The following is a 26,091-nucleotide window of genomic DNA, read 5'->3' on the forward strand; positions in this document are numbered from 1 at the left end:
AACCTCAAGTAATGCCTACAGTGCACCGCATGAGGCGCACTGACGGCACTATACATACTGTTATGTCTGTGACAATCCTGTATTCTGCTAAAATAATGTTCTTGAAGTGTGTCATAATCAAGAAGTCATTCGAGTGTTCTTAAAATGACAATCATTTTAATTCCAGGAACTAAATCTGTTGTTTCTCAAGCACCCATCGATCGTGTGTTTTTGCAAGCAAAATCTTTTTAATGCTCCTTAAAAAAACTACAGTGTTCCAGTAATAATTCAATGGTTACAGAAAACTGTCAACGTTCCTAAATGACCATCGCATTCTTCCAGAACGATACCGTCGTCTTGGAATGATTCCGTTAATTCCAAAAATACATCGGTGTTCCCAAAGTCACTAAAATTATTTGACAAGAAACTATCATCATAATCCTGGAATGATTCCAGGATTATCATTTTTCCCATCGTGTTCCCAAAGTCACTAAAATTATTTAACAAGAAACTATCACCATAATTCTGGAATCATTCCAGGATTATCACTTTTCCCTAAACTTCCATGTTGTTCCAGGAATCGTCATCACCATCCAGGAATCATCTTGATGTTCCAGCGTTCCATATCACGATTCAGGAATCATTTTGGTATTCCAGCGCCACCATCACGATCCAGGAATCATTTCAGCGTATAACGATCCAGTAATCATTCCGGTATTCCAACGCCCCAAATCACGATCCAGGAATCATTTTGGTATTCCAGTGTCCCATATCACGACCCAGTAATCATTTCGGTATTCCAGCTCCCCCAATCACGATCCAGGAATCATTTTGGTATTCCAGTGTCCCATACCACGATCCAGGAATCAATTTGGTATTCCAGTGTCCCATATCACGATCCAGGAATCATTTTGGTATTCCAGTGTCCCATATCACGATCCAGGAATCATTTCGGTATTCCAGCGCCACAAATCACGATCCAGGAATCATTTTGCTATTCCAGCGCCACCATCACGATCCAGGAATCACTTTGGTATTCCAGCACCCTATCACGATCCAGGAATCATTTTGGTATTCCAGTGTCCCATATCACGATCCAAGAATCATTTTGGTATTCCAGCGCCCCTATCACGATCCAGGAATCACTTTGGTATTCCAGCGCCCCTATCACGATCCAGGAATCATTTTGGTATTCCAGTGTCCCATATCACGATCCAGGAATCATTTTGGTATTCCAGTGCCCCTATCATCAGCCAGTAATCATTTAGGTATTCCGGCACCCCAAATCACGATCCAGGAATCATTTTCTTATTCCAGGAACGACTCTCGATGCTTCTCAAACGGTCAACCTAATCCAGGAAAAAATCCAGTGTTCCCCAACAGTCCTTTGTATTCCGGAACCGTTCCAAAGACTACTCAAACCGTCGCCACATTCCGGGAATCATTCCGGAGCTCCCTAAATGGGTCATTTCATAAGTTAAGCCATTATGACTCCCCTCAATTCTCGTGTCGGCTTAACCTTGATGTCCGAAGGGAAATGATAATTTCTCACTGGTTCCAATCTCTCCAGATTATCAGACCTTGTAGAAATAGAGGAATTAAGGACAGTCACGTCTGAATAATTAAGTTCAATGGGGGGGGCTATCAAATGAGAGAGAGAGAGAGAGAGAGAGAGAGAGAGAGAGAGAGAGAGAGAGAGAGAGAGAGAGAGAGAGAGCAATGATGGTGGATTAATCAAAAACTAATTCCTTCCGTGGTCAATTTCTGAAGCAAAATCACCCAGTCTTCCACAAGAGAGAGAGAGAGAGAGAGAGAGAGAGAGAGAGAGAGAGAGAGAGAGAGAGAGAGAGAGAGAGAGAGTTATTAGATTAATGAAGTATTAATTCCACGCAGAGTCAATTACAGCGTCAAAATCATCCACTTATCCCCGAGTATTATTGGCCCTCATCGAACGCAGTCGGCATGCGACGGTCTTCGTTCCGGAAACCATTAACCATTTTAAATGGTTTTAAAATGGTAAGGTAGCATGTAAAATAATATGTAACAGTTTTAAAAAAAAGAAGAGTATATTTTTGATACATAAACTAAAGATGCCAGCATCCAACCTAAGCAAGAGGTCTAGTAATGAGAGAAAAAGATAAATCTTTAAAATTCAATTCAGACTTCCTTTGGTTCGAGATATAAGCATATCTTCTAAGCAACGAGATCAAGTGATGAGAGAATTAGATCAATCTTCAAAATTTTATTTTAGGCTTCCCTTGGTACTGGACTGGACTGGACTATTGGACTGTACTGTACTGGACTGGACTGGACTGGACTGGACTGGACTGGACTGTACAGTAACTGGACTGGACTGGACTGTACTGTACTGTACTGACTGGACTGTACTGGACTGGACTGGACTGGACTGGACTGGACTGTACAGTAACTGGACTGGACTGTACTGTATTGTACTGTGCTGGACTGGACTGGACTGGACTGGACTGTAATGGACTGTTCTGTACTGTACAGTACCTGGACTGGACTGGACTGGACTGGACTGGACTGGACTGGACTGGACTGGACTGTCTGACTAAATAACATGAATCTTTAAATTTAATCTGTGTCTGTCACGAGCCATCCCTTGTCCTCTCTGCAGGATTTAATTTCCAGAATCTCTCGCAGCAAACTCGTCCAACTTCAGTTCCGTCGTTTCAGGGCCAAGGCAACAAACGCCACTGTTGCAAAGTTTCCTGCATAAGATCCGTATTAAAACAACACTCGTCACTGGATGTCGTCTCGGAACTCCGTCACAAGTCTGGATCTGCGAGAGGATGTGTATAATCTCGGTTCCAGAGTTTAATTCCAGATCCTTGGGCGGAAAATCAAATTGTCGCTTCGTTGCTTCCCTTGAATATTAATTGGGCGAGGTCTTGGAAGTGAATTGGTATCTTTTTCCAATATCTGACATAAAGCATTTTTTTTTTTTATAATCGAGAGGGAGATGGACTGTGTAAGTTAATTACGTCACAAAAACGATGGTCACTGACGCCTTATACATTTAATGTATCTCTCAAGGAATTGGAATATGAAGGATTTTCCTTTCCTCAGAATTACGAAATACATGGACACCAATTTAAACTAATAACTCTTAAAACTATGAATGCATACATTTCTTACTATAAAATCTTTAAAAACTAAGTAAATAAATCTTAAATGTATAAGTGAATACATTCCTGCAACTCAATTCAAACTAATAAATTTTAAAATAATGAATAAATTATAAGTACGAAAAACACAGATGACAAAAAAATTTTAAATAGATAAATAAATACACTCGTTTCCTTAGTAAGAAGAAACATTACAGCTCTCTCTCTCTCTCTCTCTCTCTCTCTCTCTCTCTCTCTCTCTCTCTCTCTCTCTCTCTCTCTCTCTCTCTCTCTCTCTCTCTCTCTCTCTCTCTCACGCACACACAATCCATCAATCAAGCATCAACAAGCACCGCAACGCAAGTCCCTTGTGCAAACCGATTCAAGCAATGAACCATCGATGCAACATGCAAATGCACACTGTATTATTCCGATCGCATTGGCTGTTTTGCAAATGATAGTTTAACAAGCAAGCAATTATTAACTCGCAGTTGCCTTCCAAGTGTTCAGAGTGCGATGCAATTGATAGGAATAGGGACTGATTGATTGGTTCGTGGCTATTAAAACTGGCGTCACAACAAAAATAAAAGAATATGGAATAAAATGATTTTTTCCACGGGTTGATTTTGACTTTTTCATTTTTTATTTATCCGTGGGTTATTTGAATAATAATAATAATAATAATAATAATAATAATAATAATAATAATAATAATAATATAATTCGGACGAGAGATTACGCCTCTATAAAGATTGTGGATAGGTAAGAGAAAAAAATAAATGTAGAGAGAGAGAGAGAGAGAGAGAGAGAGAGAGAGAGAGAGAGAGAGAGAGAGAGAGAGTGCGCATCCAGTCATATCTTCTGTCTATCTCCGTCAGCGCCTTCGTCAGATCAACGGCTTGACAACCGAGTCCTTTTCTAGCTCCCTGTCCTTGGAATCGAAAAATGCGAACAATTAAGGCGATGGAAATAAGATCTTCTCTCTCTCTCTCTCTCTCTCTCTCTCTCTCTCTCTCCTGGTGTCCTTGTGCGCCTATTTATCATCTCGGGTGACTGTTCCCACCATTATCGTTATTGGATTACGCTGCGCGGGGGGAGAGAGAGAGGAGAGAGAGAGAGAGAGAGAGAGAGAGAGATTGTTTCTACACAAGTTTTTTTCTTGTTCTGTTATGAATTTGATCCTTTCCTAAAAGAGAGAGAGAGAGAGAGAGAGAGAGAGAGAGAGACAAGAGAGAGAATTTTCTCCTTTTCTAAGAGAGAGAGAGAGAGAGAGAGAGAGAGAGAGAGAGAGAGAGAGAGAGAGAGAGAGAGAGAGAGAGAGAATGTCGGATCTACACATAAAATCAAATGAAAAAACATTAATCTAACATTCGAACCACGACACTTTTACGACAAAACAAATAAGAGAAAACGGGAACAAGTTCACGTCGACTTGCCAACCTCTAATCAGACTTTAGTTGAAAATTCGATTCAGAATTTCGATTGAGAATTAACGCTTCTCCATCACGGCCACCAATCCATTTAGCCTACGGAGGTCGCAGCTGGGCGGGGAACACGCCCCAATAATTTCCATCTTAGCAATAATGATCACCCGCAGAGAAGTGGTGGAAATTCAGGAGAATTCTGGGTGTAACAGAATTCCCTTTAAGTGCCTCAATGGTTTCCATAATACTCGTGTTGACAGTCTTTGAAGGATTTGTTGATTTGGTTTTATGAAATTCAGGCTGTCATACCAAGCACTGGGGCATTTTCGGGCTTTCAGCCCTCAAGACAGTGAAAAGGGGGGCGAGTTAGAGTGGTTGGACAGCAAGATTAAGATACCCAGAAAATAAATAGAGTACAAGGATCTAAAGTAGAAATGCGGGAGAGAGAAAAAAACTCAGTTGCTATAAGAAAGGATATGACTGAAAAATGGGGCCTTTGGTAATGCCTACAGTACACCACGAGTGAAGCGTACTGACGGCACTACTTTTGATAGAGTACAGAAGTCTTTGGTGCACACTTCCAATTTGTTTTTATCATAGTGGATATTAAGCTACTTACCTTTAATATTATTAATACATTTAAATAAAAACAGTGACCATTTCATCGTCTTACCTTTTCCAGCCGGGGAGAGAGAACGCGAAGGAACGGAGGATGGAACGGAAAGTTCTCAGGAAAACTCAGGGACAGGAGAATATGATGGACCCCGAGTTCCTGCATATCTCGATAAAGCTCCGAATCTGAGTCCACACGAAGCAGTTTCACCTAGAAAATGGAAAATGGAAGGGGTGTCATCAGACGGGTAAGCTGCATGTGGCTTTATGGTATAAATGTGCTTTTTTTTTTTACTCCTGTGGCTTTTAGGTAGTGGGGTTACTTATTATGAATTTTTGGGCACTGAATATGCGTGTGAATATTTAAATTGAGGGTCATGTTTGACCTTAAAAACATACTAACATGTACTGACAACTTGTGAATCTTGAATAAAATCGCCCCACATAAGAAGAGAATTCAAATTATAATAATAGTTGGTATACATTTCGTCGAAAGCAACATCTACCAAATGAAGATCCTACATTTCACGTAAAAAAAAAAGACCCAAAGCATCTAAAATGTATATATAAAAAAAGTTTCTCACGGAAAAAGAATTCTCTACTTCCCAAAGGAAAGTGACAAGATTTGGAGACATCAAAATGGTTCCTTGTTCAGCTTAAAAAATAACAATCTTAATTTTTTTTTGTAATTGCTTAACGAACCTCAGGCTTACATTTCTCAGGCTTACAATTCTAAGGCTTACATCTTTCAGGCTTACATCCCTCAGGCTTGCATCTCTCAGGCTTACATTCCTCGAGCTTGCATCCCTCAGGCTTACAACCCTCAGGCTGACATCTCTCAGGCTTACATCCCTCAGGCTTGCACCTCTCAGGCTTACATCCATCAGGCTCAGGCTTACATATCTCAGGCTTACATCCCTCAGGCTTGCACCTCTCAGGCTTACATCTCTCCGGCTTACATCCATCAGGCTCAGGCTTACATATCTCAGGCTTACATCCCTCAGGCTTACACCTGTCAGGCTTACATCCCTCGAGCTTACATCTATCCGACTTACATCCCTCAGGCTTGCATCTCTCGCCTAAATTTCTGGCCTCCATCAAATACTCCGCTTCAAAAGCCAGTTGACGCGGGACTTCACAGCGTAAAAACTCTTGTCCTTAATTTTTCCTGTCACGACCAAACAAAATACATGTCAATATGCGCAGCCCATATTGAAGTCCCCAACGCATATATGGTATTTTATTTTCCCACATTTTCCGGTGTTTTCCAGAGTCGATTTTATGGAACGTGGATAGGGAACGCTGCGTTGAATACACGAAACAGGGTAGTATTCTATGGGTGTTCTGGATAAAAATGAGGTTTTTTTGCCCGATATGTATTCGTTTTTTAATGAAAAATATTTTTAAAAATATGAAAACTCGATAAACATTAGTCTTTCGTCCAATATATATTCATTTTTCAGTAAAAAAAAAAAAAAAGAGGCAATTAGCTGATTTTTAACTTTCATACACTGCTGCACATTATAACAACACAATATTGGATATGCAACAGCCAATCTAAGTGCAATTCCTCTTCAGTTACCCCATTCAGCCAGGTCTCCTTCCTTTGATACCTTCCCTAGGCAGCATAGATGGTGATGCCTGGTGCTCTCTGGCAACCTCTCTTAGAGCAGTATCTCCTGGTGCTCTTTGGCAACATCCTCTCGAGGTCAAATATCTGGTGCTCTGTGGCAACCTCTGCTGGTGCTTTTTAGCAACCTCTTCTGGTGCTCTAAGCACACCACTTCTAGTGCTATATTGCAACATTTTCTGATGCTCTATGGCAACCTCTTCTGGTGCTCTGTGGCAGCCTCTTCTGGGTGCTCTAAGCACACCACTTCTAGTGATCTATTGCAACATTTTCTGGTGATCTGTGGCAACCCCTTCAGGTGCCTTAAGCACACCTCTTCTGGTGCTCTATGGCAACGTCTTCTGATGCTCTATGGCAACATCTCCTGGTACTCTATGGCAACATCCTCTCAAGGTAAAACATCTGGTGCTCTGTGTCATCTTTCTGGTGTTCTACGACAACCTCTCCTGGTGCTCTATGGCAACCTCTCCTGGTGCTCTATGGCAACCACTGCCAGAGCTGCCAGATATCAAATTAAAACACGCTAGCTACCAGCGGGGGCTGTCCTCTACTATCAATGATTCGCCTAACACTGAGCTTATTAAGGAGTTACCTAACTTCTTCCTCCTAACTCTGGCCAAGTTTATAACGAGATGAAAAGACGTAGGTTACGTGCCATGAGTTCTCCTCCTCCTCCTCCTCCTCCTCCTTCTCTACTTCTCCTTGGGTAAAGTTAATCAAAAAAAAAAACCACTCGAGGCTGAGATAAAATAAAAAACTAACTTGTAACTCACCTTGAAAACCATCTCAGGAAAGGAGAGAGAGAGAGAGAGAGAGAGAGAGAGAGAGAGAGAGAGAGAGAGAGAGAGAGAGAGAGAGAGAGAGAGGAAAAAAAACAGGTCCATTATAACTTATAAGACTCGCTCTCTCTCACGGCTTATAACTTTGAATTGCCTCTTCTTAAATACATATTCAAGGTGGGATGTTTTCGGAGGAGAGTGGGCCCATAAAATTCCTGGGCCGGTACACCAAGGAAGGGAAAGTGAAGCGTCAAAAATGAGATATATATATATATATATATATATATATATATATATATATATATATATATATATATATATATATATACACACATAGAAAAGTGTACACGGGAAGAGGGAGAAAGTGTTCAAAACACAAGAAATATAAAGGAACTTAAAAATGAAACATTATTTAGGGATCACAATATTCGAAGACATCTGAATACGATGATTAAAATATAAAATTCAAACTACGAGAATGGAGTCTGCATAAAAGATTAAAAATAAATATAGAAAATGAAGGAACTTAAAGATGATAAATTAGTTAGGAATGGCAATATTCGACGACATTTAAATACAACGATTTAAAATAAATGCGAAGTACAGGAATGGAGTTTGCATCAGATTAAAAATAAATAGTCACAAATGCAAAATTATTTGGGAACAACAATATTTGAAGACGTGGAAATATAGTCTATGGATTAAAATAAGAAAAATTGTGAATGGAAAGACTTGTAAGGTCACGTGATAAAAAGCGTAGACTATGAAGAGGTGACTGAAAAACTAAAAGAAAATTATGAAGAGAATATGAATAGGATAATGAAATTATGAATAGGATAATGAAATTATGAATAGGATAATGTCAAATGTCAAAAAGAAAAAGTATCTACGGAGGAGATATGAGCCACAAAGAAGGGAATAATTATAATGATAGAACAGAATAGAACAGATTATAGAATTTGTGCCAAACGCCAAGCCACTGGGACCTATGAGGTCATTCAGCGCTGAAACGGAAATTGACAGTAGAGAGGTTTGAAAGGCGTAACAGGAGGAAAACCTCAAAGCAGTTGCACTTTGAAACAATTGATAAGAGAGGGTTGAGGAGAGTAAGACGGAAGAAAGAGAATATGAACGGAGGTACAGTCAAAGGAGTGAAAGGGGTTGCAGCTGGGGGCCTAAGGATGGGACCTTAAGTAATGCCTACAGTGCACCGCATAAGGTGCACTGACGACAATTTTGAAATTAAAATTGCTGTCGTTAATATTATTAATAATATAATTTTTCTTTCTATCAACAGTAATTATTATGTAATTAGTTACTTCGGCGCAATCGAGTTTTCTGTACATCGCATAATCAAGGCCACCGAAAACAGATCTATTTTTCGGTGGCCTCGGTATAATGCTGTACGAGCCGCGGCCCATGAAACTTTAACCACGTGCCGGTGGTGGCCTGGCCTATATCGTTGCCAGAAGCATGATTGTGGCTAACTTTAACCTTAAATAAAATAAAAACTACTGAGGCTAGAGGGCTGCAATTTTGTATGTGTGATGATTGGAGGGTGGATGATCAACATGCCAATCTGCAGCCCTCTAGCCTCAGTAGTTTTTTATATATATATATATATATATATATATATATATATATATATATATATATATATATATATATATATATATATATATATATATATATATATATATATATATGCAATGGACACATCTGGAAATCTGGGACACAAAAAACAGTTATTAACAGAATGGCAAAACAAAGATGAACTCTCATGGAATCCATCTCCAGCCGCCTCTCCCAATTCAAGTAAAATTTAAATGAAAACTAAACTGGGCGCCAATGAAATCCATGCATGAGTAAAATGCTGCGGAACGGCGGAACAGCGCAGCAGCAGCTGCTGCTAACGGCAGCGCTGCAACAGCAGCAATTAAATGCTGCAAGTGTCGCCATGTGCAGCCATGCCTGAACAGAACATTGCAAACCGCTGCAATGTTTGTCTGCAATACCATACGATGGATGGTAAAGAATTCTTTAATTTCCCTCTCTCACAGAGAGAGAGAGAGAGAGAGAGAGAGAGAGAGAGAGAGAGAGAGAGAGAGAGGGGACAACGACCCGATTTGTAAATCTCGACTCATCGCCCCTCCCCACTACCCACTGGGAATGGGAATGGGAAGGGGGGGTGTTTTGTTACAAGTCCCCGTGGAATTGTGCCAAGGAGGGCCAACAATGCATGGAACATCAATTTGACCTCTTGGATGAATTCAGTGATGACGCCATTTTTGGCAGATGATGCAAAAGGGTTGAAGATCTGATTATATATATATATATTTGACAGACCTGGGCTGGGTCACGAGCGAGGAGGAGGAGGAGGAGGAGGAGGAGGAGGAGGAGGAGGAGGAGGAGGAGGAGGAGGAGGAGGAGGAGGAGGAGGAGGAGGAGGAGGAGGAGGGGTTAAAACTGAGAAAGAAGGACTCAAGACACTCCTTTGCGCCAACGCTTCGGTAATGGAGTCTGCTATTGCAGGTAAACGTACATTAGGAGAAAAGCCGAGAAGTTTTATATCTTTATAGGAACATCCGCTCTAGCTCTCTCTCTCTCTCTCTCTCTCTCTCTCTCTTCTCTCTCTCTCTTACCTTTCTTTCTTTCTTTCTCTCTCTCTCTCGGGGCCGCTTTGTCAACTCATTCTCGGCCAGATACTTGTCGAAATAACCAATGAAAAGATCGAAATAACAATGAAATATAGTGTCACTAGTGTCACTATACTCCTCCGCTTGCACTATACCTGTCAGGTCTGTTGCGAGTTTCATTTGCGCTATTCTTAATAATAATAATAATAATAATAATAATAATAATAATAATAATAATAATAATAATAATAATAATAATAATTTTAACTAAGACGCTTAAATATTCTGAACTCTGAACCTGCAGATTTTAAGATCGGTAAAAAAAAATCGCAAATATAAAATTTTCTGTCCGCCCTCAGATCTTAAAAACTACTGAGGCTAGAGGGCTGCAAATTGGTTGGTTAATCATCCACCCTCCAGTCATGAAACATACCAAATTGCAACCCTCTAGCCTCATTAGTTTTTATTTGATTTAAGGTTAAAGTTAGACATGGTCGTGCATCTTGCAACCATACAGGCCAGGCCACCACCATCCCGTGGCTAAACTTTCACGGGCAGCTGCTTATACAGCACTATACCGAGACCACCGAAAGATAGATATATTTTCGGTGGTCTTGATTATACGATGTACAGAAACTCGGCGCATTTTTCACTTGTTTGTATTCATCCCCAAAACCGAAAACTGACCCAGTCAGTTTCCAAGCACGTGGAAAACCGCTCAGCTGATTGACACAAGAGCTTCCCAAAAAAATGGGCCGCCTGGGTGTTATATAATCGCCAAATTCCCCTCCCAAGCTTATTGCTATAAACTTTGATCATTAAGGAACTCCTCGGAGGGAGAAAGTATAAAAAAAGTTTTTACCTCCTGGGTCGAATGGACTAACTTCCACTGCCCTTCGTTAGGATACGTTGCCTATCTTCTTCTTCTCTCTCTCTCTCTCTCCCACCTCATATGCATAACACGGTGCGGCGAATACCGATGAGGGGACAGAGAGAGAGAGAGAGAGAGAGAGAGAGAGAGAGAGAGAGAGAGAGAGAGAGAGAGAGAGAGAGAAATGAAAGAGTTTTTTCACTGAGAAGTGAAATTAAAAACTATTTCCAAGGAGAGAGAGAGAGAGAGAGAGAGAGAGAGAGAGAGAGAGAGAGAGAGAGAGAGAGAGAGAGAGAGAGAGAGAGAGAGAGAGGGTTAAAAATTTGTTTCATAAAGGAGAGGAGAACAACTTACTTCATAAAGAGAGGAAAAAGAAAAAGTTATTTGAAAAGAACTATTTGTTTTTTCACTGAGAAGTGAAATTAAAACTATTTCCAAGAGAGAGAGAGAGAGAGAGAGAGAGAGAGAGAGAGAGAGAGAGAGAGAGAGAGAGAGAGAGAGAGAGAGAGAGAGAGAGAGAGGGTTAAAAATTTGTTTCATAGAAGGAAGGAGAAGGAGAACAACTTACTTCATAAAGAGAGGAAAAATGAAAAAGTTATTTGATTGAGAAGTGAAATTCAAAACTATTTCCAAGAGAGAGAGAGAGAGAGAGAGAGAGAGAGAGAGAGAGAGAGAGAGAGAGAGAGAGAGAGAGAGAGAGAGAGAGAGAACAAATTTGATCACTTACTTTCCAAACCTGCCTTCCGTATCGAAGCTGACAAGATATCACATTTAATCTTATTTCACTTCCTACAACATCCAAATAATTTCAAACCTGTAGAAACATTACCATACAAAGAAACATTTGCAAAGTCAAGAGAAACTTGAAAACGATCCAAAATTTCTCAACCCAAACAAACTACAAAACATTTTCCAGTTCTTATTTTCTTTTGTAAATCTGTAAATGCAAATAATTAGTTACCGATTTCAAAAATCATTTGAAAAAAAACTGATCGAAGTGGCTTTCAAACTCGTAAGCAAAAGGTTACAGTAACTGACCCCTTCCGGGGCGCACCGTAAGCACAGCTAAACCTTTTCCTCTGCAACAGCTGTCCAACTCCTCTATCTTAAAACACCTCGTCACGTTTAAAAGCACTTTGCCTCATGATTCTGTCGATATTCATTTCCAACCTCTCTCATGAGCAAATATTAAACAGATAATTAATATGCAGTTCGTAAATTGGTAACGATCGGGTATTAGTTTCACAATACCCATCCGGTGCCAATGTTTACAGCATATGCAAATGAAGCATGAGCTGTAAAAAAAAAAAATCACATAAAAATGTAAATGGATACTCGCCGTTATAGGCACTAACATGGCGACCAGTTTCTGAACGGAAATTCAGACAATTTTTTCTGTGTGTCTGTGACATTCTGTCTGTGCATAAACAAGTGCATCATAAAAAGCAGCACTGGGAGAAACCCCCGCATTTGCACTGACAGTTAGAGAGGCCGGACAGCAAGATTACAAAAGAGACTATGAATGGAGGTAAAGTAAAAAGGCTTTTAAAAAAAAGTGGATGTGGCTACAGGCCGAAGGGAGGACGCAAACACTTTCAGTAGTGCCTACAGTACACCACGTGAGGTGCACTGACGGTACTAACCACTACGGGAAATATCGACGGTACCAATATTAATAACAAAAGCCTACACGAATTCCCAAGAAAGGTTATCTGAGAGAGAGAGAGAGAGAGAGAGAGAGAGAGAGAGAGAGAGAGAGAGAGAATTATCATTGTTCCTGCGAGATCATTATTCGAGTGATAAACTACGACGGTAGGTCGCCGAAGACCGCAAGTTGTGCTGAGGTCAGCGACATCTCTCTCTCTCAGATAGGAAATTCTGTATTCAGTCAATGGGAGATTCTCTCTCTCTCTCTCTCTCTCTCTCTCTCTCTCTCTCTCTCTCTCTCTCTCTCTCTCTCTCTCCACATTCAAGAACATTTCTCACTGATAAGCATTTCTCTATTCGATCTCAGACTGGTTTGTTGGCTATAACTATGGACATTAGGTCTCTCTCTCTCTCTCTCTCTCTCTCTCTCTCTCTCTCTCTCTCTCTCTCTCTCTCTCTCTCTCTCAGCAATTTAATTCAGTTTATTAAAGCGTCGTTTCTCTCTCGCCTCTTCTAGAAATCAGTAGAAATCAGAAGTCAAGAAAACATTTTTATATCCACAAACTTTCATTTTACACAGATCATCAGAATGTTCAATCGAATCTTCAATTCACAAAAAATAACAAAAAAGAATATATGGAATAGATTAAGATTTCACTGAAATAATAATTTCACGCTCATGAAGGCCAAGAGTTGGGACCTATGAGGTCATTCAGCGCTGAAACGGAAATTGGGACTAGAAAGGTTTGAAAGGTGTAACAGGAGGAAAACCTCGCAGTGGGACTATGAATGAAATGTTAGGAGAGGGTTGAAGAAAGTAAGATGGAACAAAGAGAATAAGAAAGGAAGTAGAGTAAAGAGAAAGAAAAAGGTTGTGAATGTGAAAGGTCTCTGTTGAAATGGAACTCATGAGAAATTGACAAACAAGAGACCGTCCGTCGATGGTCCATAACACCTTTTAAAAGGGAGATTTCTAATTATTCCTTTCTGAACTTGGAGGAAAGGTGAGAGAGAGAGAGAGAGAGAGAGAGAGAGAGAGAGAGAGAGAGAGAGAGAGAGAGAGAGAGAGCCCCGTCCAAATGCATTAGGTTCAACCTCGTGTATTTAATGCTCCAATTGCTTTCAATTAAGCAATCATTGCTTGACGCTCCACAGGAAAGAGCATTTGATGCAATTCTCAACATAATCAGGTTTTCATCCCGCGTTTCAAATGCTCGCTCTACGGACGACCGCACAAAAGGACCGGTTATAATTAGGCTTCTCTGAGACAAAGGAAAAAAAAAAGGAAAAAGATAATAATTGATAATAACTGATTGTCATTTTTTATTACAGGAAATAGATGGTGTTATGCGTTGGGTCATTATCGATTGTACATGAAAAATTAATGTTTTGTAATCATTTTTCAAGATTATGAAATCAACAAGGGAATTTATTAGTTTTTCAAACTTTGTTGTTGCGGTGCCAGACGTCCTATCATGGCTAACTTTACCCTTAAACCAAATCAAAACTACTGAGGCTAGAGGGCTGCAATTTGGTATGTTTGTTTGATGATTGATGAGTTAGAGGAATTTATTTCTGGTGGAAATTCATCAACATACCAATTTGCAGTAACCTGGTTCTTAGCCACGTATCCTCAGCAGTTAATCAGCTCAGTGGTTTTAAGATCTGGATGATCAACATAACAATTTGGACAGCCTCAGAAAGGGGGACGACGGACAAAAATAGCCCTCTCAATAGTCTTCTTTTACAGAAAACTAAAAACGAGGTATGTAACTTTTTCCAAAAATGAAAACAAGACCAGAGAAATTAAATTATACACTCTAGATCTGTAATGGAAAAGAATCTAATATACTGTATATATCTAGACTTTAAACATGAGAGAGATAAAATTGGAATCTTATGATAGGATAAAATTCTTATCATAAAACAAATGAAGAAGTTCTACCTGACCTTCTTTTGATTTTCTACTTCTCCCTCCTCCTGTCAAATCCACTTCTCTTTCTTTAATTACCTCCACTTCTTCCTGCTACACTAAACCCAATTCTTCCTTTACCTCGTCACATAACTCCGTAACTACGCATAACCCCTTCTTTTTCCATTACGCCTACCTTTGCTTCTTCCTCTCTCTCTCCTCTAACTCAGCCTCTTCTCCTCCTCCTCCATTACCTCTGCCTCCTCCTTCTCCATTACCTCTCCCAGGTTATCCTTGAGACTGAAACTTCATCAATTTGCTTATCTGTGAATCTCTCCGTCCAAGTCGTCGGCCTTAAGTGCCTTTTAACAGAAACTACTGGAGCCAGTCCAACTCGATGATGTGTTTTCTCTCTCTCTCTCTCTCTCTCTCTCTCTCTCTCTCTCTCTCTCTCTCTCTCTCTCCACTCCACTGACAGAAATGCTAAAATTTGTCTATCTCTCTCAGCTAACGAAAATGCTAAAATTTCAGTTTCTCTCTCAGCTGACGAAAATGTTAAAATTTCTCTCTCTCTCTCTCTCTCTCTCTCTCTCTCTCTCTCTCTCTCTCTCTCTCTCAGCCGACGGAAATGCTAAAATTTCAGTCTCAAAAAATGAGATTTAGTTTCTGGGAGCCTGAAGGTTCTTGAAAAGTGTTATTCGAAAAACTTTCTTCAAGAATTTTGACAACTGTGAAGTTCAGTCTTTACTCATTCTCAATGTTCCATGAAAAGCATATTAGACCTAAATCTAAATATTGAAATTCATGAAGTCCAACCTGCATTTATTTTCAATATTTAAAAACGTATTAAATACAGTTTTTGGGAGGAATAATGAGATTCATGCTATCGTTTCATGGATAATTATTATTATTATTATTATTATTATTATTATTATTATTATTATTATTATTATTATTATTATTATTCTCTCGTTTTTGAGGTGCACTGACGGCGCTACCACCTTACGGGGGAAACGCTATACTATCGGCCTCTCTCTCTCTCTCTCTCTCTCTCCTCTCTCTCTCTCTCTCTCTCTCTCTCTCCTCACCTCGTCTAAAACATCGCGGAAGCCAAAACTTCTCAAAAGAGGGGAAATTTCTCTCTCCCCAGAAGTTTTCATAAACAACGAAGTTCCCGAAAGTTCTTCTTCAACTTGGAAATTCAGATCGCCTCTCATTTTTCGTACCTTTGCATCTCATCTCCGGCCTCGAGAGGCATTCGATTCTTATTAGTGGGTTCTTTTTGAAACGGATTTTTTTTTTTTTTTTATAAATATTTCTAAATTTGGCCGTATTCTGATACGTATGTGATTTTTCTGAATGTTTAGTGGTTTTAAAATTCATTGCTGACTTTGTTGTTATTATTATTATTATTATTATTATTATTATTATTATTATTATTATTATTATTATTATTATTATTATTATTGTAAGATCCATTCAGTGAAATTTATGCGATTATTTTCTTTCAGTTTTCACGTAAATTTTTACAAATAGCATGAATGTCTTCCTCAACGAAATATAACGCTCTAAAATCTACCCTTTTGGCGTTTCTATGAACTTTTATATATATATATATATATATATATATATATATATATATTTATATATATATATATATATATATATATATATATATATATATATATATATATGTATGTGTGTGTGTGTGTGTGTGTGTGTGTGTGTGAAAAGGAACAGCAACTCTTCTTCCCGACTTCCCTACCCATTTCCCGCCGGGCATTGCGTGCTTTGCGACGAATGCCCCGATTGTGATGATGCCCCGAACTGGATATGCCAATGCCCACGGAACCAGGAGCGTCGAGCACTGACGGCTTAATGGAACGGAACCTCATTCATGGGGACGGAATTCGCCGATTCGCGTTCCTCTTTTCTGGAGTCGTTGGAATTGGAATTCGCGAATTCGCGTTCCTTTTTTCTGGAGTCGTTGGAATTGGAATTCGCGGATTCGTGTTCCTTTTTTCTAGAGTCGTTGGAATTGGAATTCGCGGATTCGCGTTCCTTTTTTCTGGAGTCGTTGGAGTTGGACTTCGCGGATTCGCGTTCTCTTTATCTGGAGTCATTGGAATTGGAATTCGCGGATTCGCGTTCCTTTTCATTTTTGCAGTTGTTGGAAATGGAATTCGCGGATTCTCGTTCCTTTTTTCCGGAGTCGTTGGAACTGGAATTCGCGGCTTCGCGTTCCTTTTTTCTGGAGTCGTTGGAATTGGAATTATATATACAGATAAAGGGACAATACTATATCAGATATATGAATTGTATAAAACAGAGAATAGAACAGAACATAGAATTTAGGCCAAAGGCCAATCGCTGGGATCTACGAGGTCATTCAGCGCTGGAAGGGGAATTGACAGTAAGAAGGTTTGACAGGTGTAACTGGATGAAGGCCTCGCAGTTGCACTATGAAACCATTGTTAGGAGAGGGTGGAAAGTCACAGCGAAGAAAGAGAATATGAAAGGAGGTACAGTAAAAGGAATGAAAGGGGTTGCAGCCAGGTGGCTAGATTTGAGATTAAAAATCTAGGAGCAAATTCAGTCTCAGAGAGAGAGAGAGAGAGAGAGAGAGAGAGAGAGAGAGAGAGAGTCAACAAATCCCTCTCGAGATAAAGTCCAAACATTTTTATCAGTGAGAGATACTGCCGACCCAAAGCCAATCAAGTTTGTTGTCCGGGAGAATTATTGCGGGTTCTGGAAAAACTTCCGGTCTTTGGTGACCGACGGTGTGTGTGTGTGTGTGTGTGTGTGCGCGCGCGTGTGTTCCTGTGACGTAATTTATTCCACCAGTGATTGCCACACCAGAATGACCATTATGGGACCTACACAATCGCGCTTTCTCTCTCTCTCTCTCTCTCTCTCTCTCTCTCAGTTCCGTGAAAATATATATAGGAAGCGTTCAAACATTTATATACTTATTGCAACTGCCCACAAAGGAAAAATAAAACGAAATATATTTTTTCGTCTTCACCAAATATTTTCACAAATATTTTTTCCTGAGACTTCAGTGAAACTGTTTTTGCTATCAGTAATACTATTGCTGTTTTGCCTGTAAAAATTTAAACAATTAAAGGGTGGCCCGAGAAAAAAGCAAAATACAACTGTCAGTTTGTCAAAGAAGTTACTTTCCCACCAAACCAGTCACTCTCCCGTTTACAAATGCTAACACAAAGGATTTCCTGTCTATAAATTATTCATTATACTCCACAATTATTCCTCTCTGTCAATTCTGACAAATGTTCTATGTACCTGGATGCCATATACAACTTTTTACCTATTGCTTTTCAGAACATACCAGAGGCCCACTTGAAAAACGCATTTAATCCACTCACTAATATGTACCTAAACACACACTGTTCCTCACCTGTGCGTCCTCCTATCATTCCAAAATTTAGACGTTCAGTAGGAAATCTTGTTACGTAAGACCGTATGCAAATTATGCTGCTAAAAAGATTAATATTAATAATACTACAACTTACAACCTCTGCGACAAAGACCTGAAAACCTACAATTTACAAGCACTTGAACATTACGCTTCTGAACCTATAATGACCACAATTTGCAAAAAAAAAAAAAAAACTATAATGACCACCATTTGAAAGTAAATAAATAAACAAATAAATAAATAAGCCACGATGATAATGCGAGCAATTCAAGAGTTTATTTCATTATTTACTGTTCAGGGGTCATTGGAGTTAACCTGTACACATCAGCACTCGACACAATTTTTCGTGACAACATCATATCTCTCCCAGTACAGTTTATGAACTGCACACTAATTCGGGTAATTGGAGATCTTTGTGCAATGGTGATGTTTATTTCCCGCTCTCATGCGAGGTTTGGGTATGTAGGAGAGAGAGAGAGAGAGAGAGAGAGAGAGAGAGAGAGAGAGAGAGAGAGAGAGAGAGAGAGAGAGAGAGAGAGAAACACGGTCGTGAATTTTTGGACTGATTCCCGGAGGTAGCAACGGCAGAGAAGGAGAGAGAGAGAGAGAAAGAACACGGTCGTGAATTTCTGGACTGACAACCCGAAGTAACAGAGAGAGAGAGAGAGAGAGAGAGAGAGAGAGAGAGAGAGAGAGAGAGAGAGAGAGAGAGAGAGAGAGAGATGGCAAGCGGGGAAACTCATGTTTGATTCCCAGAGGTAACATACAGGAAGAGGAACAGAGAGAGATTGCACTGACGTAAATTTTTGGATTGGTTCCCGGAGGCAGCGAAAAGAGAGAGAGAGAGAGAGAGAGAGAGAGAGAGAGAGAGAGAGAGAGAGAGAGAGAGAGAGAGAGAGAGAGGTACCTGCCTTATTATTACCAGTACCTAGAGCAGCACAAAATCATTAGGGAATAATATTAGATGTATTAGCAAGAAAATATCGAATTATTTGACATATGAAAATATTTAAAACCTCCTTAATACTATGAAAAGGCGTCTTTCCACCATTGATTGACTGATTTACTGCTACTAAAAACCTGGCGTCACAACATCCGTTCCTGACATCTGAATCTGACAGTTCAGATGAATCCTAGTTTATGTTTTTGTTTTATAAGAACTTCAAAGTCTCTCAGAAGACTCCTAGTTCCTATTTTCCCTTTATAAAAAAAAAAAATATTTGAAAGATTTTCATCTTCTGTTCCATAGAAGCCACAAGTTTTATATTACGAAAAACCCCTGATAATCTCGTATTTATTCCCACAAAGACTTGAGGTGTCATTTCTGGTGAGGTTTGAGCTTCACAAAGGGATTTAGCTGCTGGGTAGGAGGAGGAGGAGGAGGAGGAGGAGGAGGAGGAGGAGGAGGAGGAGGAGGAGGAGGAGGAGGAGGAGGAGGAGGAGGAAGGCCTGAAAGTGGGGTCTTTCCCTGTCACTTTTTAAGTGGGTTACTACCAAACGGTCTGTGAAATTCATCTCTCTCTCTCTCTCTCTCTCTCTCTCTCTCTCTCTCTCTCTCTCTCTCTCTCTCTCTCTCTCTCTCAGTTTGTATATTCTCAGATGGACTTGTCTCTTGGAAGCATTTCTATCCATGCATATCCATTTAATAATCTCTCTCTCTCTCTCTCTCTCTCTCTCTCTCTCTCTCTCTCTCTCTCTCTCTCTCTCTTCGTAAATCTGTATATGAATGCACATTTACGAACACCTGTTCACCTGCTCAGCAATGATTGATGGCGTGACACCTACCCTATTCCTTACAGTTTAAAGTTCTCATGAATATTCAATCCTCTGTATTTCTATGTGGCTTCCTGGGTCAACTGACCTTGGAAGCTGCAGTTCAAAATTAGAGCAGAGATATCTTACAATACCTTGAATTTTTAGGGTTGGCCGTTTCCGCCAAAACTAATTTTAGACTTTGGATCTGAAACGGTTAAGAATAGAACAGAATATACAATTTAGGCCCAAGACCAAACCCTGGGACCTATGAGGGCATTCAGCGCTGAAAGGAAAATTGAGAGAAAGGTTTACAAAGGTGTACCAGGAGGAAAACCTCGCAAACAATTGTTAGATGAGGTTGGAAAGTAAGGTGGAAGAAAGTGAATATGAACGGAGGTACAGTGAAAGGAATGAAAGGGGTTGTAGCAGCTAGGGGCCTCAGGAAGGGACGCTGCAAAGAACCTCATTAAGTAATGCCTACAGTGCACCGCACGTGAGGGGGGGGGGGCACTGACGGGCTGAACCTCCTACGGGGATGAAACGGTTAAAAACGAAACCTATGAATGTCAATACGTTTAAATTAAGGTTATTCACGATTATCAAAACAAAAATGGCGTGACGATTCCTGACAGACAAACGAGTGGAAAGATGATAGAAGGAATAAAAGAGGAGATCTAATGAGAACATCAGCGTGAAAGAAATCAAAGCAAATCTGTGTCGCCAAACGGTAACAAAATGCAGACGAATAATGAGGCCATCAGAGTGAATGATGATCCGACGTCGATACTTGGCTGTAAAAGAGGAAACGAGAACGCCACATAAACTGTGTGTGAGAGAGAGAGAGAGAGAGAGAGAGAGAGAGAGAGAGAGAGAGAGAGAGAGAGAGTTTTATTACGTGGATTTGCAAGGACAGAAGTGCCTCGAATACACACTGAGAATATATTTCCAATTCACCAGCTGGCGTTCACACCCCTTCACAGTTGGGTAGACTGGTGGGCGGCAGGCCAGGAATGAACAACGGAGCTTGGAAGGTAAAGCCACTGCTATAAGGATGAGATATGGGATTTTTATACAGACCTACACATACATACAAGTATACTTATATATGCATACAGTAAAATGTTGTTTGCCCTAATGCTCATGCATACAAACATACATACATGTATATATATACTGTATATATATATACACCCACACACACATTCATCAACATGGGGATATAGATTTGTAAATAAACTCACACGCAACAATAGCCCCCTTTACTGAAATAGATGAATGGACGAAACTTTTAATCCAATACAGATAACTGTAATGGAAAATCATAAACTTTGGACCTCCCCAAACTAGACCCTCTAGGTAGACCCTTTAGAAAGGGATAGTCCAATTAAAATTATCTGGATGATTCAACTGAGGTATATATATATATATATATATATATATATATATATATATATATATATATATATATATATATATATATATATATGGGAAATACTCAGCACTGTAATCCTTTACCGTAAATGGGGTGGAACCTTTCATTAGATATTTCCAATGCATTTCATAGGCAAACTCTCTCTCTCTCTCTCTCCTAGAAGTCTGAACTCTCTCTTTACCTACTAGCCAACCTGAAACCGAATGCCAATAAAATTATACTGTAGAAGACCGATATACCAAAGCCTTACTATAAGTAAACAAGCCAAGTTAACGAAGCGATACTTCTCATGTTTCCCCTCTTCCACTCTTTCTCTTTCCCCTCGTTCCAGCGCGTTTATCCCCTTAACAAAAAAAAGGGGGGGGGGGAATCTAAGACCCTATTCCCCAAAGAGGATATGCCCACCTCACCCACATTCTAAGATCTTCACCAATATCTTCCCTTGCAAGAAATCTTCTGCCACCTTTAGAAGATCATTAACTATCCTGAGTCCCACCATTCCCCAACCTAAGGGGGATGTGCTCATCCCCAACCACTTCCTCCCCAAAGGGGAGACATCCTCAACTTACTTTCGCCACAACCCCACCATGAAATGAGACACCACGTCCCTAACTAGGGATCCTAGGCCCACACCCACAGGGGATCCTTGCCACAACATCCTATCCTTGCCAAGAGAAAGTCCAAGTTTCTAAAACCTCAAATAGGAGTCGAATCCCAGGACCCACTCTTCCTAACCCCACTTAGGAAGGAGGTTTAATATCCCCCTTTTCAACCCCAGGGGGACACTTCCCCCCCACCTTACCCCTCGCCCGGGGCAGATTCCTCGATTCCCCTCAAGCTAGAGGCGTAGATGCAGAGGTACACTTTTCCTTCCACTAGGATATCCCCAGAGGAACCCCCCAGTTCCTACAGGCCCTCCCCAGCTGCTTTCCCCTGAGAGCCGAGGAGGAGAATACCAGGCACTCTTCTTATTTTTAACGAGGAGGAGGAGGAGGAGGAGGAGGCGGAGGGAGTCCTGCCCTTCCCCTAAGTTCGCCTCTCGCTTTAACAGGAGAGTCGATCTTATTGATTTTAGAATTAAGGTTTGGAGCGAAGGATACGAGGTGGGCAGAGAGAGAGAGAGAGAGAGAGAGAGAGAGAGAGAGAGAGAGAGAGAGAGAGAGAGAGAGGATCGGGGCTAGAGAGAAGGGTACAATAAAGGAAGAACGAGTAAGTGAGTAAGAGAAAAGCTCTTAAGCCCAAGGACACTTTCGCTGCTGAAGCTGTGGAAGAAACAATAAAATAAATGAGAGAGAGAGAGAGAGAGAGAGAGAGAGAGAGAGAGAGAGAGAGAGAGAGAGAGAGAGAGAGAGAGAGAGAAAGGATAACATAAAGGATGGACGAGTGAGTGAGAGAAAGTCCTTCAGCCCAAAGACTCTAAAATACATGAGAGAGAGAGAGAGAGAGAGAGAGAGAGAGAGAGAGAGAGAGAGAGAGAGAGAGAGAGAGAGAGAGAGAGAGTGTCCTCAAATAAAGGGAAGCATAGAGGGGAGTGTGATAAATGGTGTAATAGGCAAGGGGGCGGAAGACAGAGGAGATAAATGAAAATGGAATAACAGCAAGTAATTAACAAAAGCAACAATAATAACAGTATGCTGATAAATAAACAAATAAAGAATATGGTAGAACGTTAATTAAGATATAAAATTCGAACGCTAAGTAAATATATAGAGAGATGTGAAAGGTTGCGAAGGATGACAACAAATAAGGGATAAGGAAAAGGATTTACCAGATAACTGGAGAGGAATGGAAGGTTCAGAAGAGAGAAAGAGAAGAGAAATAAAGAACATGAAACACAAAGAACGACAAAACTGACAGCTTTAGATAATGAGCACATGAAGAAGCACACTTGAGTTCGAATCTAGCCTGAGAGGAGAATTTCTTCATTCATTCCCCTTCGGATTTCAAGGTTTTCAGTGGAAATCAAATAATTTAATATTATATATATTATATATATATATATATATATATATATATATATATATATATATATATATATATATATATATATATATATATATATATATATATATATATATATATATTATATATATATATTCCTAATTAGTTATAAATATAAAGGCTAATTGTTGTACCTCCCTGGGTATCATTATATCAGAATACAACTTGTTCTCCATTGCTCTGTTTGACTGGCCCCCGTAGGCAGGCAGTGCCGTCAGTGCACCTCACGGTGTGCACTGTAGGCATTGCTAAAAGGTTCTTTGCAGCGTCCCTTCCTTAGGCCCCTAGCTGCAACCCTTTTCATTCCTTTTACTGTACCTCCGTTCATATTATCTTTCTTCCTTCTTATATCAGTTATTTCACAGTGCAACTGCGAGGTTTTCCTCCCGTTACAACTTTCAGACCTACCTACACTCAATTTCCTTTCCACCGCTGAATGACCTCCTAGGTCCCAGTTCTTGGCCTTTGGCCTAAACTTTATATTCAATTTAGTTATATTTGCATGGGTATTGATACGCACTCCTCAGGGGATTCAATGTTCACTCAAAACCACAAGAAAGCCAAGAGTATTACCCAGAAAGACTCTACGAATCTGTGAGTCACTGATACCTTTGGTGAACTGAGAATCTATAATAATAAAATCCGAGTGGACATTGTCTGTCCTCCCCCCGGGTGACAGTAGGGGAGAAATGGCACAGCCACCCACCCCTGCAAACCTGTCTGTCCACCCCAGGTGGGGCGGGGTATGTAGGGAAATGGGAGGGTAGGGGAGACATCCACCTTCCTCCTGCAAACCTGTTTGTCCGCCCCAGGTGGGGCGGGGTTGGTAGGGGATCGGGAGGGTAAGTGAGACATGAAGGGCAGCGCCGAGTTCCAGCGCAGCATAGCACGCGCCATCAAGCTCGTGAATAAATAAACACAGACTCCTCTGGGTTTCAAGAGCAGAGAAACTGCTCAGGAACAAATTCTACAGAGTTCAATAGCAAATGAAATAAAGAGGTATTTATGAGACATGAAAACCTTTATAGGCTTCAGAAACATCATACTGTTCTGGAACTAAAGAAACCATTAGATTTCCAGTGCCAAAGAAATACCTGGAACTAGAGAAACCAATACATTTCCATGGCCAAAGAAATACCTGGAACTAGAGAAACCAATACATTTCCAGTGCCAAAGAATTACCTGGAACTAAACATTTCTAGTGCCAAAGAAATACCTGGAACTAGAGAAACCAATACACATTTCAGTGCCAGTGCCAAAGAAATACCTGGAACTAGAGAAACCAATACATTTCCAGTGCCAAAGAAATACCTGGAACTAGAGAAACCAATACATTTCCAGTGCAAAAGAAATACCTGGAACTAGAGAAACCAATACATTTCCAGTGCCAAAGAAATACCTGGAACTAGAGAAACCAATACATTTCTATTGCCAAAGAAATACCTGGAACTAAAAAAACCAATGCATTTCCAGTGCCAAAGAAATACCTGGAACTAGAGAAACCAATACATTTCCAGTGCCAAGGAAATACCTGGAACTAGAAGAGAAACCAATACATTTCCAGTGCCAAAGAAATACCTGGAAATAGAGAAACCAATACATTTCCAGTGCCAAAGAAATACCTGGAACTAGTGCCAAAGAAAACCAATACATTTCCAGTGCCAAAGAAATACCTGGAACTAGAGAAACCAATACATTTCCAGTGCCAAGGAAATACCTGGAACTAGAGAAACCAATACATTTCCAGTGCCAAAGAAATACCTGGAACTAGAGAAACCAATACATTTCCAGTGCCAAAGAAATACCTGGAACTAGAGAAACCAATACATTTCCAGTGCCAAGGAAATACCTGGAACTAGAGAAACCAATACATTTCCAGTGCCAAAGAAATACCTGGAACTAAAGAAACCAATACATTTCCAGTGCCAAAGAATTACCAGCGAGTCAGAAAAACATAAGAATATCTAAAAGCCACATAAATCTAAAAGCCCTACAGAATCGTAAACACCTTACTGGTGGAAAAAAACTTGTGGGTTCAAAGGTCAAAAATAAAAAAATAAAAACTTCAAAGAGCAAAATACTGGCGATTCTTCTTCACACAAACAAACAAACAAACCACGACCTATTGTGAAAAGCTACTGCAATGCTTCCCAACGGGTTCTCGCATGTGACAGAAAAACACAATCCTAGATATTGCTCTCTTCGTCAGGGCCTTAATGGAAAAGTCAAGTTTCACAGAAATATCTATCTTCGGGAAAAATGAAGAGATATGGAGAAGGGTTTTCTTTCTACTAAGGAACTCCAACCAGAAGGATTTCTTTTATTTAGGGTTTCTACTGATGACAGAGCTGTACTTTGATGTATATTACCTAAATAATGAAGGATTTCCACATAAGAAATCCAACCAAAGGAATTTTTCTTTAGGACTTCTATTGATGACAGAACCGTACTTTGAAGTATACTATTCAAATAATGAAGGATTTATATATCTTTAAAACTGAACAATAAATGTTAGGATGTTCAAAGAGTAAATTCCTGTCCATTCTCTCTCTCTATAGGCCTGTATATAACAGAATACATATATGACCACACACTACACAGTATTCTCTAAAATACAGACCTCCCAAACAAACAGCAACATCTGATCGCGTCCCAAAATAAATATGAGAGCGTCCTGACACAAAATGTTTTGCAGCTCTCCATCGAAAACAGTTTGCACTACATTTTTCACTCTTCAAAACGCAAGGCCCTTAAAAGTCCGGAGGCAGAATTTATGCCTCCTCTGTAAAGATGATAAATACAAAATGACTTTAAAGCCGTCTTTAAAAAATATTTCGCGCGGGGAG

The 26,091-nt window shown here is 40.1% G+C and overlaps 1 protein-coding gene across 5 annotated transcripts in view; it reads right to left on the minus strand.

Annotated features, from left to right (window-relative positions):
• The window catches only part of LOC136855928 (ubiquitin-conjugating enzyme E2Q-like protein 1), a 250,774-nt gene that overhangs the window by 49,716 nt on the left and 174,967 nt on the right, over positions 1 to 26,091 (minus strand). For all 5 annotated transcript variants that reach the window (XR_010858177.1, XM_067133425.1, XM_067133423.1 and 2 more), the window contains one exon: positions 5,205 to 5,354. Coding sequence is in view for 4 of the 5 variants with exons in the window: in XM_067133425.1 (XP_066989526.1) it covers positions 5,205 to 5,354 (150 nt within the window). In the remaining variant the exon portion in view is untranslated. The remainder of the gene's footprint in view (positions 1 to 5,204; positions 5,355 to 26,091) is intronic.

Source organism: Macrobrachium rosenbergii, chromosome 33, assembly GCF_040412425.1.
Source record: "Macrobrachium rosenbergii isolate ZJJX-2024 chromosome 33, ASM4041242v1, whole genome shotgun sequence".
Classification (NCBI taxonomy): Eukaryota; Metazoa; Arthropoda; class Malacostraca; order Decapoda; family Palaemonidae; genus Macrobrachium; species Macrobrachium rosenbergii.